The sequence below is a fragment of the Oryctolagus cuniculus genome, chromosome 17 (assembly GCF_051225735.1).
Source record: "Oryctolagus cuniculus isolate XC-2025 breed Fujian yellow rabbit chromosome 17, ASM5122573v1, whole genome shotgun sequence".
NCBI classification, from domain to species: domain Eukaryota; kingdom Metazoa; phylum Chordata; class Mammalia; order Lagomorpha; family Leporidae; genus Oryctolagus; species Oryctolagus cuniculus.
The window spans coordinates 42656495-42671960 of NC_142883.1; the positions used below are offsets into that span (position 1 = coordinate 42656495).

At 48.7% G+C, this 15466-nt stretch overlaps 1 protein-coding gene across 8 annotated transcripts in view; it reads right to left on the reverse strand.

The window, feature by feature from the left end:
* Positions 1 to 1344: 1344 nt before the first annotated feature.
* The window catches only part of NF1 (neurofibromin 1), a 303335-nt gene continuing 289213 nt past the window's right edge, over positions 1345 to 15466 (reverse strand). For all 8 annotated transcript variants that reach the window (XM_070061093.2, XM_002718937.6, XM_051825442.3 and 5 more), the window contains one exon: positions 1345 to 3115. In XM_070061093.2, the coding sequence (XP_069917194.1) occupies positions 2723 to 3115 (393 nt within the window). In that variant the 3' untranslated portion in view covers positions 1345 to 2722. The remainder of the gene's footprint in view (positions 3116 to 15466) is intronic.

Below are 15466 nucleotides of genomic sequence, written 5' to 3' on the forward strand. Positions count from 1 at the left end.
TTATCCATGTACAGCAACTAACTGCTTTACAAAAAAGCAAAATAATACAATATATCATCACATGTATTTACAGTGTAGTAAATATACTTTTCTGTCAAATTTTACACAGATTATTTACAGGTGAATATACTGCATTTAAAAAAAAACTGGTGTGGCTGACGCTCAGTGTTTGTGTTCAGTCCATCGGGGAACACTGAGCAAGACACGCCTCGTACGCCTGGGGCCGGGGGTGCAGAAATAAAACCAAAAACTGAACAAAAGGCCAGCATGAAATTGAAAACCCTTAGGACCTACCCACGCAGCAGGGGGCTGGGCAGCGGCTGGCGCTGTGTCCCCTGCCGGGGCTGGGAGCTGACTGCTGGTCCATTCTGGATAGGTGACCACAGGACACAGCACGTGCCACTGTCCCCCAACACACCCTCTTGGTGTTGGTGCCCAAGGGCACCTTGCAGCAGGTACAGGTGCGTGTGACACCAATGTGGTGGCTTGCTGTTGTGTTTTTTTTCCAAGCTTGAGGGAGACGCCCACAACCCCCAACCAAGCGCTGATGGTGCTCTCGACGCCGCAGCAACGGGCCCCTTGCACCCAACTGCAGAATTTCCCTCGCAGATGAGGCGTGGGCACTGGAAACCGCGTTTCCTGTCTCAGGGGCGCAGGTCGGTGGGAGACACACGGGCCCGGGCAGCCCGACCCCGTCCCCGAGCTGCGAGTTCCTTGGCGGAGGCCGGCCCTGAGCCTCAGGAAGCTGGCGGTCCCCTGGCCGCTCCTGACCGTCTCAGGAGGTCCTCCGATGGCTTCCTTCCGCCCACCGCGCTAGCGGGAAGCCACACGCTGAAGACACCTCCCTCCTTGGTAAACTTGTGGGTGGAAATTTAGCATTAAATCTTTGGAAGTTTCTCTGTTTCGATGGGAGGAGCACAAGAGCGGACCCCCACCATTATATGCACCAAACCAACAACGAGGAAAGCGAGGAAAGCGGGGGAAGCGCAGGGATCCAGGGCTCCCGCCGGCTGCTCAGGGGCCGAGGAGCCGGCTGCGGCGGCGGCGCTGTCAGCCCAGAGGCGCGGGCGGCCGACACCGCCGCAGCGTGGCATCCTTGGCACTGGGTTGCCGGTCTATTTCTAACCTCAGTTCTAGGCTTCTGCTATTATAAACATTTTATTCTAATGTAGCCTCTAATAGTTAAAAACAAACGTTTATTTAATTGCACCTGTCTTAAGTATTTTCCAACAATCCTATGTTAAAATCACTATGAATACTAAGATTTTTTTTCCCTTTATTTTGGCAATGGTTCTTAACCTTTCCCAGGACTGTAAACAAATTAAAAAAATTAAATTCTTGTTATTTCTTAATAAAAAAGGCAATTTTATTTACATTAACATATTACATTGTTATTGTGTGGATAAATGTGAAATGTTATATTATTAGAATCAGAACACTTAAATGTACCATTATTTATTGAATTAGCTGTGGAATTTAATTTACTGAAATCCACTACTGAACAGCACTACATGAAACTCCCCTCTCCCCTAAGTTTTCCCCCTCCCAAAGCCATTATATCATAACATATAAAGGGGACCTGGGAGTGGGGGTAGTATCTTTTCATAATAAATATGGTTCAATCCTAAACTGGAGCATCAGGTACTAATATGCTCACTGAGCTCAGACTATTTTGCACACCGCAGGTACCACAGGGAAACAGGATCTGCATTACCATGGCGATTCCCACACCGTGGTGAGCCACACCTCAGGATAGCAGCAACGCCAGCGGCCCCCTGTCACGCTCTTGCAGGCTGGTCAGGCTTTTCACAGTGAATAAATGCAATTCTATCACATAGAACCCAAATGTTTTGACAGAGAGATTCCTTTTTTTTTTTTTTTAAGAGGAGAGGGGCAAGATTAAAAGATATTTAAAATACATCTTATCAAAAAATTTGATAATATACACCATTCTCTATGTTTCTTAGGAAATTATTTAACAAAATTAACATATCAGCTACCCTAGAAGTCACGTACCATTCTGTTTTGCCATGGAGCTAACGCGAAATCCATGAAAGTTACCTTCTGGGAAGAATCTCCGAGACTTTGTTCACTGATTTACCCTGCGCACAATTATTTGGGAACAAGGAGGAGGAGGGGAAAGACGTGTAATTACTATACTTAGTATAGTTTTGGCTTACAAACAAAAAAACCTTCAGCATATTTAAAGATTAAAAGATAATCAAATGGAAAAAAAAGAGTTTGGATGACTGAGATTGGCTAAGGCCTCAGAACCCAGAGCTTTGATTCGGCGATGCTAATGTCGGTGTGGTCACGCTTACTCTCCTGTAATTATTGCTAATACTCAAGTGTTAGTATTGAAGAGTCTACTGCAGAACGTTAGCCCCGCCCCACCCTGCCCCGCCCCCACAGTGCCTGGCCCGGGGCTTGGTGCTGTGAAGTCACTGAGGCCTGACCCTACGTTCCTTCGGTTTCGTAAGGTAAAAAAAAGTCCACAGCTAAAAGACTAAATGTACTGGGGCTATAATATTTTTTCTCCTGTAAACGTCTATCTTGAAAAGTGTGTGAATAAAACTAAGACTCTGACTTGGTAGGACGAAGAGGGGGAGCCCAGGGCGGAGCTCCGTGTGCACGGCTGTCCTCGCCGGCCGGCTGTGCGGCTTCCCGCGTCCACTGCTCACTGTTCCAGTCTCCTGACCCCCCACTGTCCTTGCAGTTGTTCTCAACGCTTGCTTATACCGGATAGACGCCAAAAGTACAAAGAAAAATGGAAGGAGAAAGCAGCATTAAATTTAGGCAGCGCTTCCGAGAGTTGATGGTCTGGCCACGTGGCAGACCGGACGGCTCTCTGACGAACAGGAGGTGTAGCATCAGGACCTGTGGGGGTGGGGCGAGGCTGGGGGCGGGGCACCCGGGAGCCCGCGCGAGGCGGAGGCCGAGGAGGCCGGTCTGAGCTGAGAGAGCAGCAGGCTTCACACGATCTTCTTGATGCTATTCCGTTTGAAACTGCCAGCGCTTCTCTGCTTCTGCACTTGGCTTGCGGATCCGTGGCGCGTGCGTCCACTGTTACAGTGGCCGGTGGTGGGGGAGAGTTCCACGTTCTCCTTGTCCAGTCCTGGGGAGAGACAAGGCAGCCAGTTACGGCTCCACCTCACTGGATCTGAGACCCCCCGGAGAGCTGCTGCTGCAAACTCATCTGCACAGCGCCTGCGAGGCCTGCTCACACACAGACCCGCACCTTCCCTCTGCACCCGAGCTGTGCCAGCAGAGCAACAGCGAGAGAAAAGGCACGCGGCGGGGCAAAGCCAGGGGCGCACAGGCTTGGGCCGCGCCAAGGCCAGCCGCAGGAGCGCCTTTCTGCAGACCCCCCGACACTGTGCGCAGGGCCGACCTCCGGCCCCCACGCCCGCACCCACGTTCACAGCAGAACCCCCCTGCAAGTGCAGAGCTCTGGACCGCTCCACAACGGGTCACTCAGAGCAGGCCAGGTGCCTGCTCCGTCTGCTTTGAGTCAGGGCACACTGGGCGATGTCTGTTTCAACTGTGGCAGCTCCTGCACACTGTCCAGCCTCGCACGTGTGCCATTCCTCTCTCAGGGAGGAGTTCTACCTCCACATGCTGGGGCCCACAAGGAATTTTGGTAATCATCTAAGTAGTAACTTCACAAAAGTAACTAGAGACAAAATGAAATCCCATAGGGCTGGCACTGTGCCGCAGCAGGTAGAGCTGCCGCCTGCAACACTGGCATCCCATATGGGCGCTGGTTCCAATCCAGCTCCCTGCTAATGCACCTGGGAAAAGCAGCGGAAGATGGCCAGAGTGCTTGGGACCCTGCCACCCAAGTGGGAGTCCTGGATGAAGCTCCTCGCTGTGGCCTGGCCCAGCCCTGGCTGTTGTGGCCATCTGGGGAGTGAATAAACAGATAGAAGATCTTTTTCTCTGTAACTCTTTCAAAATAAATAAACGCATCTTACAAAAAAATCATCAGGGGCAGCACTGTGGAGCAGCAGGTTAAGCTGCTGCCGGCATCCCTTATCACAGTGCCAGTTCAAATCCCAGTTGCTCCACTTCCTTTCCAGCTCCCTGTTAGTGTACCTGGGAAGGCAGTGGAAGACAGTCCATGTATTTGGGCTCTTGCCACCCACATGGGAGACTGGGATGGAGTTCTGGCCATCTGAACCAGTGGGTGGAAGCGCTCTCTCTCTCTCTCTGTATATATTGCTCTCTATCATTCTGCCTTTCAAATAAAATAATTTTAAAAGAATCAATAGGTAAATAAAGATGACAGATCAGACAGGTAGCTTCCCTGGGCCAGCAGGACTGCAGGGGTGGGCTGAGCGTGGCTTCTGAGCGTGCTGCCCTGGCCACGTTCTGTTTCTTGTCTGAGTGCTAGATTTTTGAGTGTGTTTACCTCTAAGTTCCCTAATCTGCAAGTTTGTGATCTGTGTACTTTTCTGTTACACTTCAACAAAATCTTCCTCCAAATGAGACTGATTAAACCCACTTCTGGCAAAGCTACTGGTGGGAAAGCAAATGCTGGTGGCATTTTTGGTAGTTTGCATCAGAACATAAAGCACTGATGGATGTTTATCGGTCAAGGAAGATGACCACCATTTTTGGAAGAGGAAAACAAAATGCCCACGTGGGGGGAAAAGGCTGGGAAAACATTTGCCAAAATATGTTCTCTCTATGTACTATGATTTCAGGAGGCAGTATTTTTTATTTTTATTTTTATTTTTTTTTTATTTTAATTTCTTTTCTATTCTATTCTATTCTATTCTATTCTATTCTATTCTATTCTATTCTATTCTATTCTTATCTGTATCATTTAAATTTTAAATTCACTGAATTCCAGAGCAGAAAGACTTCTATTTTGGGTCAAAAAGTGGCATTTCAGGTCAAGAAGGGTTCATTACATTAGAAAAACACGCGCAGATCTGCACAGCCACTGGCTGGCACAGGAACGGAAATGAATTGGGGATTACCCCCTTTTGGAGCCATGCAGCCTTCCTCTGGAGTTGGCCCTGAATTAATTCAGAGGGTCAGGCATCCAGGTGGCCTGACTGACAGACTCAGCAGAGGTGGCCACTACGCGGGTATCAGAGGCACGGGGCCCCTGGTCAGGGTTTATGAAAAGGTGCACTGGGGAAGATGTCCCCACTGCCTCTCCGGAAGCCCAGGATGGCTGACCCGGCATCAACACTCCAACCTGCAGAAAGACGAAGAGGGGAAACCTTGCCCTCTCCTCTGAGAATTTTTGCTCTTTTCTATACATTATTCACTTCTCCACAGTTTTTTGTTTGTTTGTTTGTTTTTACAGGGAGAGTTAGACAGTGAGAGAGAGAGACAGAGAGAAAGGTCTTCCTTTGCCGTTGGTTCACCCCTGAAATGGCTACTATGGCCGGCGTGCTGCGCCAACCCGAAGCCAGAAGCCAGGTGCTTATCCTGGTCTCCCATGCGGGTGCAGGGCCCAAGGACTTGGGCCATCCTCCACTGCACTCCCGGGCCACAGCAGAGAGCTGGCCTGGAAGAGGAGCAACCGGGACAGAATCCGGTGCCCCAACCTGGACTAGAACCCGGGGTGCCGGTGCCGCAGGTGGAGGATTAGCCCAGTGAGGCACAGCGCTGGCCATCCACAGCTATTTTAAAAAACAGAATTGAAAGAGACTCAATCTCTTGAATATGCCTTGAACTTCCTTATGATGTGTGTTTGCACAGGCTTCTTAAATTCAACCTGCGTTTTTATTATCTCTTACTTCCTTTGTGATTCATCCTCTGTCTCCTGCCAAGTCTACTTTTCCCTCCTGGCTTTAACATTTGTCAAGTTCCGTCTGTATTAGCACAACTTACACATACGTCTTATTTTCCCTAGTAGAAGTAAAAGCACCTGGAGGGGTAACGGTGACTTGTTACTCATTTTCCCATAAAATCTAATTAATTGTTTTCAATAAATAATTATTGAATATTTATATATATTTATATATTTGTTTTCAATAAATAAATTGGTTGAACTGACAGCTTCCATCTTAAAAGGTGACAGCCGGGCCCCTGGAATTCCGAGCTCCTGATCTCCAGGTGGCAGTACCATGCTGTGAGTACACACACAAACTTCTTTCTCCCTTTGATTCCTTCCTCGGAAACTATTAAGAATTTGTCAGTGTATCAGACCTTCCATTCCCTACAATCCGTATGTGGCATAAGCTTAAGTCTAACGGCGTCTTATCTGGGGTAATTTCCTTTATAGGAAGTAAGACTGTGGCAAAACTAAGGACGTAAAGACACAGACTTAAAACTACTTGGAGCAGTGATGAAGAGGCTGCTTGGGATCTCCTCCGGCTTCAAGTCCCAGCCCTGCTTCCCGCTACCGCTTCCTGCTAACAGGCACCTGCAAAGCAGCAGGCGATGGCTCAGGTATCGGGGTCCCTGCCAATCACAAGGGAGACCCAGCCCTGGCTGTTTACATTCCAGGCACGAATTAGCAGACGGAAGATATTTCTGCCTTTCAAATAAAAGGAAAATTTATTAAAATTTTGAAAAGCTTAGGAATAAGAAACCAAAGTCTCAAAAAGAAAAAAACCTAAAACATTACTTGGAGTTGGCCATCATGAGGGGCCCCCAGCCTGGACAAGCACCAGGGAGGCCCTGCAGCTCGCAGCCAGCCATCTGCCCCTGGGGCTTTCTTGTCTGCCTGTCTGTGAAGTGGCCTTGCTGCTTCTAGTCTACAGCTCACCCAGGGGGAAGAACAGTCCTTACACTGCAAGGTGGCAATGCTTCTGTCTGGGGACAAGGGCCTGCTCAGTGGTATTTTGTTCTCTTTTAAGATTTATTTATTTGAAAATCAGAGTTAGAGAGACAGAGGAGAGAAGAGGGAGGGAGAAGGGAAGGAGAGGGGGAGAGGGAGAGAGGGAGGAAGGTAGAAGGGGAGAGGGAGAGGGAGAGAGACAGGTAGAGAGAGAATCTTCCATGGTTGGTTCATTCTCCAGATGGCTGCAATGGCAAGGGCTGGACTAGGATGAAGCCATGAGACAGGAGTTTCATCTGGGTCTCCTACATAGTTGACAGGGGTTCAAGCACTTGGGTCATCTTCCTCTGCCTTTCCTGGGTTAGTGAGCAGGGAGCTAGATCAGAAGTGGAGAGGCTGGGACATGAATCAGTGCCCGTATAGGTTCCCAGTTTCACAGTCGATGGTTTAACCTGCTACATCATAACGTCAGCCACCTCAGCGGTATTCTTGAGAAATAAAATTACAAATAAATTGGAGCGGGTGTAGTGGTTGAGACATTGGTTGGGATGCCTGCATCTCATATCAGAGTGACTGGGTTCCAGTCCAGGCTGTGCTGAGTCCAGCTTCCTGCTAATGTGCACCCTGGGAGCCAGCAGGTGATGGCCCAAGTGCTGGGTTCCTGCCACTCATACAGGAGGTCTGGACTCAGTTTCTGGCTCCTGGGGCTTCAGCACAGCCCAGCACAGTCCAGCACAGCCCAGCACAGCCCAACTCTGATTGTTTTGAACATTTGGGGAGTGAATCAGCAGATGGAAGCTCTCTCTGCCTTTAGAGTGAAAGAATAAACTAAAAGAAACTTGAGGCTGGCGCCGCGGCTTAATAAGCTAATCCTCCGCCTGCAGTGCCAGCACCCAGGTTCTAGTCCCAGTCGGGGCGCCGGATTCTGTCCTAGTAGTTCCTCTTCCAGGCCAGCTCTCTGCTGTGGCCTGGGAAGGCAGTGGAGGATGGCCCAAGTGCTTGGGCCCTGCACCCACATGGGAGACCAGGATAAGTACCTGGCTCCTGGCTTCAGATCAGCGCGGTGCACCTGCCGCAGCACGCCGGCCATTGGGGAGTGAACCAACGGAAAAGGAAGACCTTTCTCTCTGTCTCTCTCTCTCATTGTCCACTCTGCCTGTCAAAAAATAAAAATAAAAAATAAAAAAAGAAACTTGAAAAATTAGAAAAATTGTAGTTATACAGACTGTAACTAGAGTGCTAGTCCTAAAAATATTTTACTCTCTGTTTTGTTATAGAAATACCTCCAAACTTCAAAATTTTAAAAGCCCTATTTGCCTCCTGTTAAGTGTTAAGGGTAAAAAGCAAATTACAGAGATGTTCACAGACTATTACCTCAACTATGTAAAGAAAAACACTGGGGCTGGTGTTGTGGTGTGGCAGGTTCATCCACCACGTGCCAGCATCCCATATGGGCGCCAGTTTGAGTCTCAGGTGCTCTACTTCTGATCCAACTTTCTGCTAATGTGGCTGGGAAAGCAATGGAAGATGGCCAGAGTAACTGAACCCCTGCACCCATGGGAGAGACCTGGAAGAAGCTCTTGGCTCCTGGCTTTGGTCTGGTTTAGCCCTGGCTGTTGCAGCTATCTGGGGAGTAAACCAATGGATGGAAGATCAATTGATCTCTATCTCTGTAATACTGTCTTTCAAATATGTAAATATATCTTTTAAAAAATAATAAAATAAACACTGGAAGGAGATGCATCAAATGTTAACAAACACTGATCACATATGAGAAGGAGGACTGTAAGTGATTTTTTTTCTTCTATTTTTCTGAATTCTCCAATTTTTTTTTCCTGCTCAGCATGCTCACTGGAAACATCTGAGCATGACTGATGTCAGCCCTGTCACTTGTACCCCAAAGCCTCAGGGCTCTGTGAGAGGATGACAGTCTGCTTCGACTCTCAAATTCCACTCGCACCTTGGCCCGTCCTTAGCTTGGTGTGTGTATTTTTTGCTGACTCCGGGGACCTAACTCTACAAGCTGCATGAGGGCAAACGTGGCGTGACTGGGACTCCCGAGTTCAACCTCACGGCAAGTAGGTTTAATTGTGAGGATCAACTGTGGGGAGCAATCCGGACTAGACTGAGTTACTGGAATTAAGACTTATTGTATGCATCTGCTCTCCCACAATATGGCGCTGGGAGAGAAGTAAACAGCTTCCGCACAGCTGCCTCCAGTTCAACCAATAAACTGTAGGACTTGCTCCTGATTGGAGAGCAGCGTACTCGGCGTGTGGGCAGCCGAGTTAGGATTGGCAGAGGAGGACTATAAAGGAGGAGAGAGACGGCATGCACCGGGAACATCTATGGGGAACATCTAAGGGAACACCTGTGCAGCCCCCGAGAAGAGCCGGCCGGCGGTGTGCCGCTCCCCTGCGGAAGTGGGGAATGTGGCCAGGGGGAACTGCCCTTCCACGGAGGTGGAAGGGATAGTAGCCAACCCGGGAAGAACCAGCAGCAAACCCGGGGAGGGCCGAGCAGACGAAAAGAACAGCGCAGGGTCCTGTGTCGTTCCTCCACGAAGAGGGGGAGCGACATAATGGTGCCGTGACTCGGCTAGGAAACCTAGCTCGGATAGGAAACCTGACTCGGATAGGAAACCTAGGAGGGAAGAAACGGGAAGAAGCAGGAAAATACCGGAGAGAGAGACTAGCGAAGAGCCTGGGGGAAAGCCGGACGAGAAAGGTGCCGGAAGAAGCTATTGAAAGCCTAGGCATAGACTTGGATACGGACTGTGGGAAAGAAGTTAGGATTTGAAAGCGAAAGTGAAAGCTTTCATAGACTCGGATGCGGACTATGGCGGGGAAGCTAGGAGACTGAAAGCGAAAGTGAAACCTGGAGGAGGCTTGGACTCGGATACGGACTGTGGGGAGAAGCCAGGAGAAATGAGAGGAATATTGTTGGAGGAAAGCTTGGGGAAATATACCGGGTAGAGAAAAATGTTAGGGAAAATGAAGCCGCGAGTGCAGGCCGAGGCGGATACGAAAGCCACTTTGGGATTCTCAAGTTAGCCCGGGAATAGGGGGCGAAAAGTTGAAACCAGAAGCTGAAACGTAAGCCAGATTGGGATCTGTCTGATTAGCCCGGGGAGCAAAGGACGGGAAGCCAAACCGTGGGGCGGAGATGTATGCTGGGTTGAATTCGCCAGGCTAACCCGGGGAACTTAGATTGAATGCTAGTGGCGGACACGTAAGCTACGCTGTGTTACTCGCGGAAGCCGCCGCGTGCAGAGAGAGCACGGGGCGTGAATAGATAGGGAACGGGGCTGGCGCGAGGCCGTGGTGCAGACGCGAAGGGCGTGGAGACTGCGGAGCGCGCGAAGCCAAGCCGCGCAAAGCCGGGAAACTGCGCAGATGAAAGAGGCGCGGGCTGAAGCGGCTCAGCTGGGAAGCCGCCGAGAAGTAGCCTCGGGGCGGGCAGCGGGAAGCTGCGGGGATAAGAGAAACAGAAGTTTGGAAGTGGAGTGAGAGAAATGGGAATGTTGGCAGACAGAAGTAAAATGGGAGAAATAGGAATGCCCGGAGATAGAGAAATAGAGAAATAGAAAGGCCTCCCTACAACACTGCAATGTGAGAGCTTGGATTCGGTCTGCCTGATTAAGTGAGGCGATGAGCACGATGAGCACCTGCGGCGGCTAGCAGCTTATGCGCCGCAGGTCACCGAAGACAGGCACGAATTAACATCAGTAAGGCCTCCCCACAAAAAGGCAATGAGAAGGCTTGGATTCGGTTTGCCTGATAGGGCTTGTAAGCCCCTGCAAGCTCGACCAGAGCATGCGCTGCAGGGCACCGAACACAGGCACGCATCAGCGCCTAAAAACCTCCTCACAACATGGCGAAGAGAGGACCCGGATTCGGTTTGCCTGATTGATAGGACTTGTAAGAGCCTGTGGCAACTCTAGCAAGTAGAGCAGAGTGTGTGCCGCGGGACACCGAAGACAGGCGTGTATCAACGCCAAAAAATAAAAAGAAAGGGGGATCTGTGGGGAGCAATCCGGACTAGACTGAGTTACTGGAATTAAGACTTATTGTATGCATCTGCTCTCCCACAATATGGCGCTGGGAGAGAAGTAAACAGCTTCCGCACAGCTGCCTCCAGTTCAACCAATAAACTGTAGGACTTGCTCCTGATTGGAGAGCAGCGTACTCGGCGTGTGGGCAGCCGAGTTAGGATTGGCAGAGGAGGACTATAAAGGAGGAGAGAGACGGCATGCACTGGGAACATCTATGGGGAACATCTAAGGGAACACCTGTGCAGCCCCCGAGAAGAGCCGGCCGGCGGTGTGCCGCTCCCCTGCGGAAGTGGGGAATGTGGCCAGGGGGAACTGCCCTTCCACGGAGGTGGAAGGGATAGTAGCCAACCCGGGAAGAACCAGCAGCAAACCCGGGGAGGGCCGAGCAGACGAAAAGAACAGCGCAGGGTCCTGTGTCGTTCCTCCACGAAGAGGGGGAGCGACATAATGGTGCCGTGACTCGGATATGAAGCCTAGGCAGGGCTTAGTGTCGTTCCTCCACGAAGAGGGGGAGCGACAATCAACGGAGAAACTAACACAAAAATCTTTTTTTTTTGGGGGGGGGGGTCTTTTAAAAATAATGAATGCATTATATTTACACCAAAGTAGAGCATGCTGAACAAGCCAAATTGGTGTGAAACAGAGCGATCGTAGTGCCTTGGTTCTGGCATTCAATGTTTCTAAGCACAGTTCTCAGTTCTGAGACTGCTGGTGGCATTCTTGGTTTTTAGCCTCCAAAATTAGACCAGAAATTTCTCTGGGAGCTGAGGCATGACTGCCTCAACATCCTCCAGGGCAAACAGATCATCAGCCAGACGGCTCCCGTGGAGATGGCCTGCGCCCTGCTCTGGGACGTGCCCGCCACGCCTCTCAGCAAGGCCCTCCCGAACCTCTGCCCTCTGCTCTCTCTTGTGCCCCTGAAACACTGGCTCTCCCTGCTCTGCTTCAGTGAGCACAACAGCAAAACTCCGTTAGGTGGCAGAAACCTAGGGCCACTACCTTAAGGACAGAAAGTAAAACCTGCACTTTGAAGCCACGGGATCTACAAGTTCAGAACCCCGCAGAGAGACGGTGGCCAAACATGTGGCCAGTGGCGAACACTCAGGGTACAAGCTGGGAGCTCCTGACAGCGGTGCGGGAGCAGCCTGTGCTGCCGTGGGTGTGGTGACTTACTGACCCAACTTCAGTGAGGAGAGCAAGTGGGGCAAGGGCTACTAGGCTCCGTGACAGCCCTGTAGGTTCTGTGTCTGTCTCTTCTGCAGAACCTCAGTTCCTTGAAGGCAGGTATCAGGATTAGTGTCACGGCCCCAGCCTGGGCGGACAAAACACTTCATTTAGAAAAATCACTACAGTTTCCCCAGATGGAGCCTAATATTTGCATGCTACAAGGACTGACTCCTTGGTAGCTCTTGGGAAGCTAAGGAAGACTGGGTTGGGTGAAAGACTGGCGATACCGCCCACCTCCAACCAACTGCACAGGAGCACGCGCGGGCGCCTGACTGCACGCTGCAACAGCTACCACACGGACAAACAGCCGAGCAATCAGAAAACTCTTTGTACATCCAAGGGATCTTCACAAAATTCATGGAAATGTGTCTTATGCTAAAATTGCAGGGATTTCAAGTTTCTCACCAAAATAAACATGTTAGTTCAATTTCCATGAATTTTTGGAAGTTCCTTTGTATGTGAGAAGGCAACCATGTCAGAAGAGCAGTGTTGGAGTCCTGGCTGGATCGCAATTCTTCTTGGGTTCTAGGTCCTAATCTGGCAGTTTTCAACGGTTAATGGGAGAGTCAGCTATGTGACACATTCTTGCAAATAGGTAGAACTGTTACTACACAAATAAAGATGCTCCTAATACTGGAAACAGAAATGGAGTAATATACTGAAAAGTTTTTTTGAATAAATGCATACAGCTTGCACTTTAAGCTACGATTTGTAAAACTACCAAAGTAATGTAACCAAGCACAAAGTCTAATAATAAGCCTTCTTAGTGGGAGAGGATAACCACAGATTGTTCTGATGCTGCACCCAATACATTCATGCAGAACTGCTAATTATATACTGAAACTGAAAAATTTTTGTGTTCTGAGCTACACAGAATTGCAACTAGAGGAATTAAAAAGAAATTTCAACAGACTTTCATCAATTGCTTACTCTTCTTTTTCTGTTTAGGTCTCATCTTTCTGTGTAACAATTACAGAAAAAAAAAAAAAAAAAAGGCTTCTTTCATGAATTAGACCAGGGAGTGCTCTCACCCTCTGCTAGACAACAGAACTGACAATCACATTCTTTTTTTAAAAGCCCAGGTGATGGTGTGGTCACCGTGCTGCTTGTAAGGCAACACTGAGGTTTGCTTTAGCTTTGGGGAAAGCAAATATTTTCTAACCTAGACAAACCTTCCTCAAACCACACGCCCTGCTCGTTTTCTGTGCCCTCTTCCTTGTTTGTTCACGGAGGGACTTCTTCAGTGCTCAGTGAGGCTCTAAGTGGCTCCCTGAGACAGGACACGTGCTGGCCGTGCTATTCTGGTAGCACCCAGATCTTAAGAAGCCATGGCTTTACAAGTGCCTCGGGGGTGTGAGCCAAACCGAGCTCATGGGGACTGGCAGACTGAAGTCTCATGCCATGTGCCCGGGAGAAGTGCGGGGTCAGCAGTATTTCATGCAAGGACGATGACAGGAAAGAGTACCTTGACGAGGGAACAGCGGCATGAAAAGTGCTGATTTAGAACAAGGCAGAGAAGCTTCACAGACACAGAATGGAAGGAAAAACAGAGTGAGTGATGTCCACAGATTCTAAAAAAGGGTGAAATCCGATTAGATACTGGATAATTGTTATGTTCCTTGATTTTCAGAAGTAATCTGGTTTTAATTGTTGAACTCTGACCATTAATTTCATATAATTCAATCTGTTAATAAATGACAGAACTTACAACTTCACAGACAGGTGCATTATTTTCTCAGCACACTAAGCATTAATCTTATATTGAAAATCAAAGCACTTGTGGGGCCGGTGCTGTGGCAAGCACTGTGGTATAGTAGGTAAAGTCACTGCCTGCAGTGCCGGCATCGCAGATGGGTGCCAGTTTGAGTCCCAGATGCTCCACTTCTGGTCCAGCTCTCTGCTATGGTCTAGGAAAGCAGTGGAAGATGGTCCAAGTCCTTGGGCCCCTGCACCCACGTGGAAGACCTGGAGAAAGCTCCTGGTTTTGGATCAGCACAGCTCCAGCTGTTGCAGCCAATTGGGGAGTGAAACAGTGGATGGAAGACCTCTCTCTCTCTCTCTCTGCCTCTCTGAAACTCTGCCTTTCTAATAAATCTTAAAAAATATTCATGGATAATTTTACAGGTCGATGTGTTTCTATCACCTTTATGAAGACTTTCAGTTTAAGTAAAAAATTGAACTAAAACATGAGATAATAAAAATTAGCAGAAACCAAGCAGTTGCTCAAAATTATTTTTCTTAGGGACAAGCATTTGCCTGAGCAGCTGGGGTACTGGTTAGGATACCACATCCCGCCTTGGAGGGCCTAGGTTGGAGTCCTGGCTCCACGCTTGATTCCAGCTCCCTGACCATGTGCACCCTGGGAGGCAGTGGTAATGGGTCAGCTGGCTGGGTTCCTGCCACCCATGTGGAAGACCTAGATGGAGGTCCCAGTTTCTTGCTTTGGCCTATCCCAGTCCCAACTGTTGTGGGCTCTTGAGGGGTGAACCAGTGATGGCAGCTCTCTATCTGCTGGCCTGCCTGTCTCCTTCTGCTTCTCAAATAAACAAAAAGCAAACAATAACAACAACAACAACAAAACCAGTTTCTCCCCATATATAGGAAATACAGAAAGGGGATAAAAAATCAAGAAAATACCAAATAAAGGTCTGGTGATACCATAAGCAGTTATCTAAAAACATTAAAATTATTTCAGAGATTTTAAATGGTCTCCAAATGAGTCTTTAAGTTTCCTCTAAGAAGAAGATATTTCAAACCTAGTAAGCTCGCTAAGCATATTACTAACTCAGAGCTAAGTCTAAGTTTAGAGAAAAGGTTTTGATGGAACATCTTTTGTATCCACAGCTGTCAACTCTCTCGGTCCAGGAAAGCTTATGAGTAAGCATATGCTGAACCACCCAGGTTCCTAGGAGCAAGGTCTGTACTACAAAAGCAAAGCCAGGAGAACGGAGACAGCCTTGGACAAAAGCCAACATTGAAGTGGAAGAAGTGAATCTAAAATGAAATAAAATCTAACATCTAAAATAAAAACTAAGTATGGTTTTGCTTTAAAAAATTAATGTTCCAATATTAAAATGAGCTGATCAAAGGAAAAAACTATGGATATTTTTCTAGTAAAAAAACACTGAGGGACCAGTGTTATGATATAGCATATAGCAGGTAAAGGCTCCAGCTGCAGTGCCAGCATTCCATATGGGGGCTGGTTTGAGTCTTGGCAGCTCCACTTCTGATCCAGCTCCCTGTTAATGACCTGGGAAAGCAGTGGAAGATGACACAAATACTTGGGCCCCTGCCATCCACGTGGGAGACCTGGAAGAAGCTCCTGGCTTTTGCCTGACCCAGCCCCAGCCATTTTCGGAGCGAACCAAGGAATGGAAGATCTCTCTCTCTCTTTCCACTCCCCTCTCTCTGTAATTCTGACAGAAAACAATAACAACAACGAT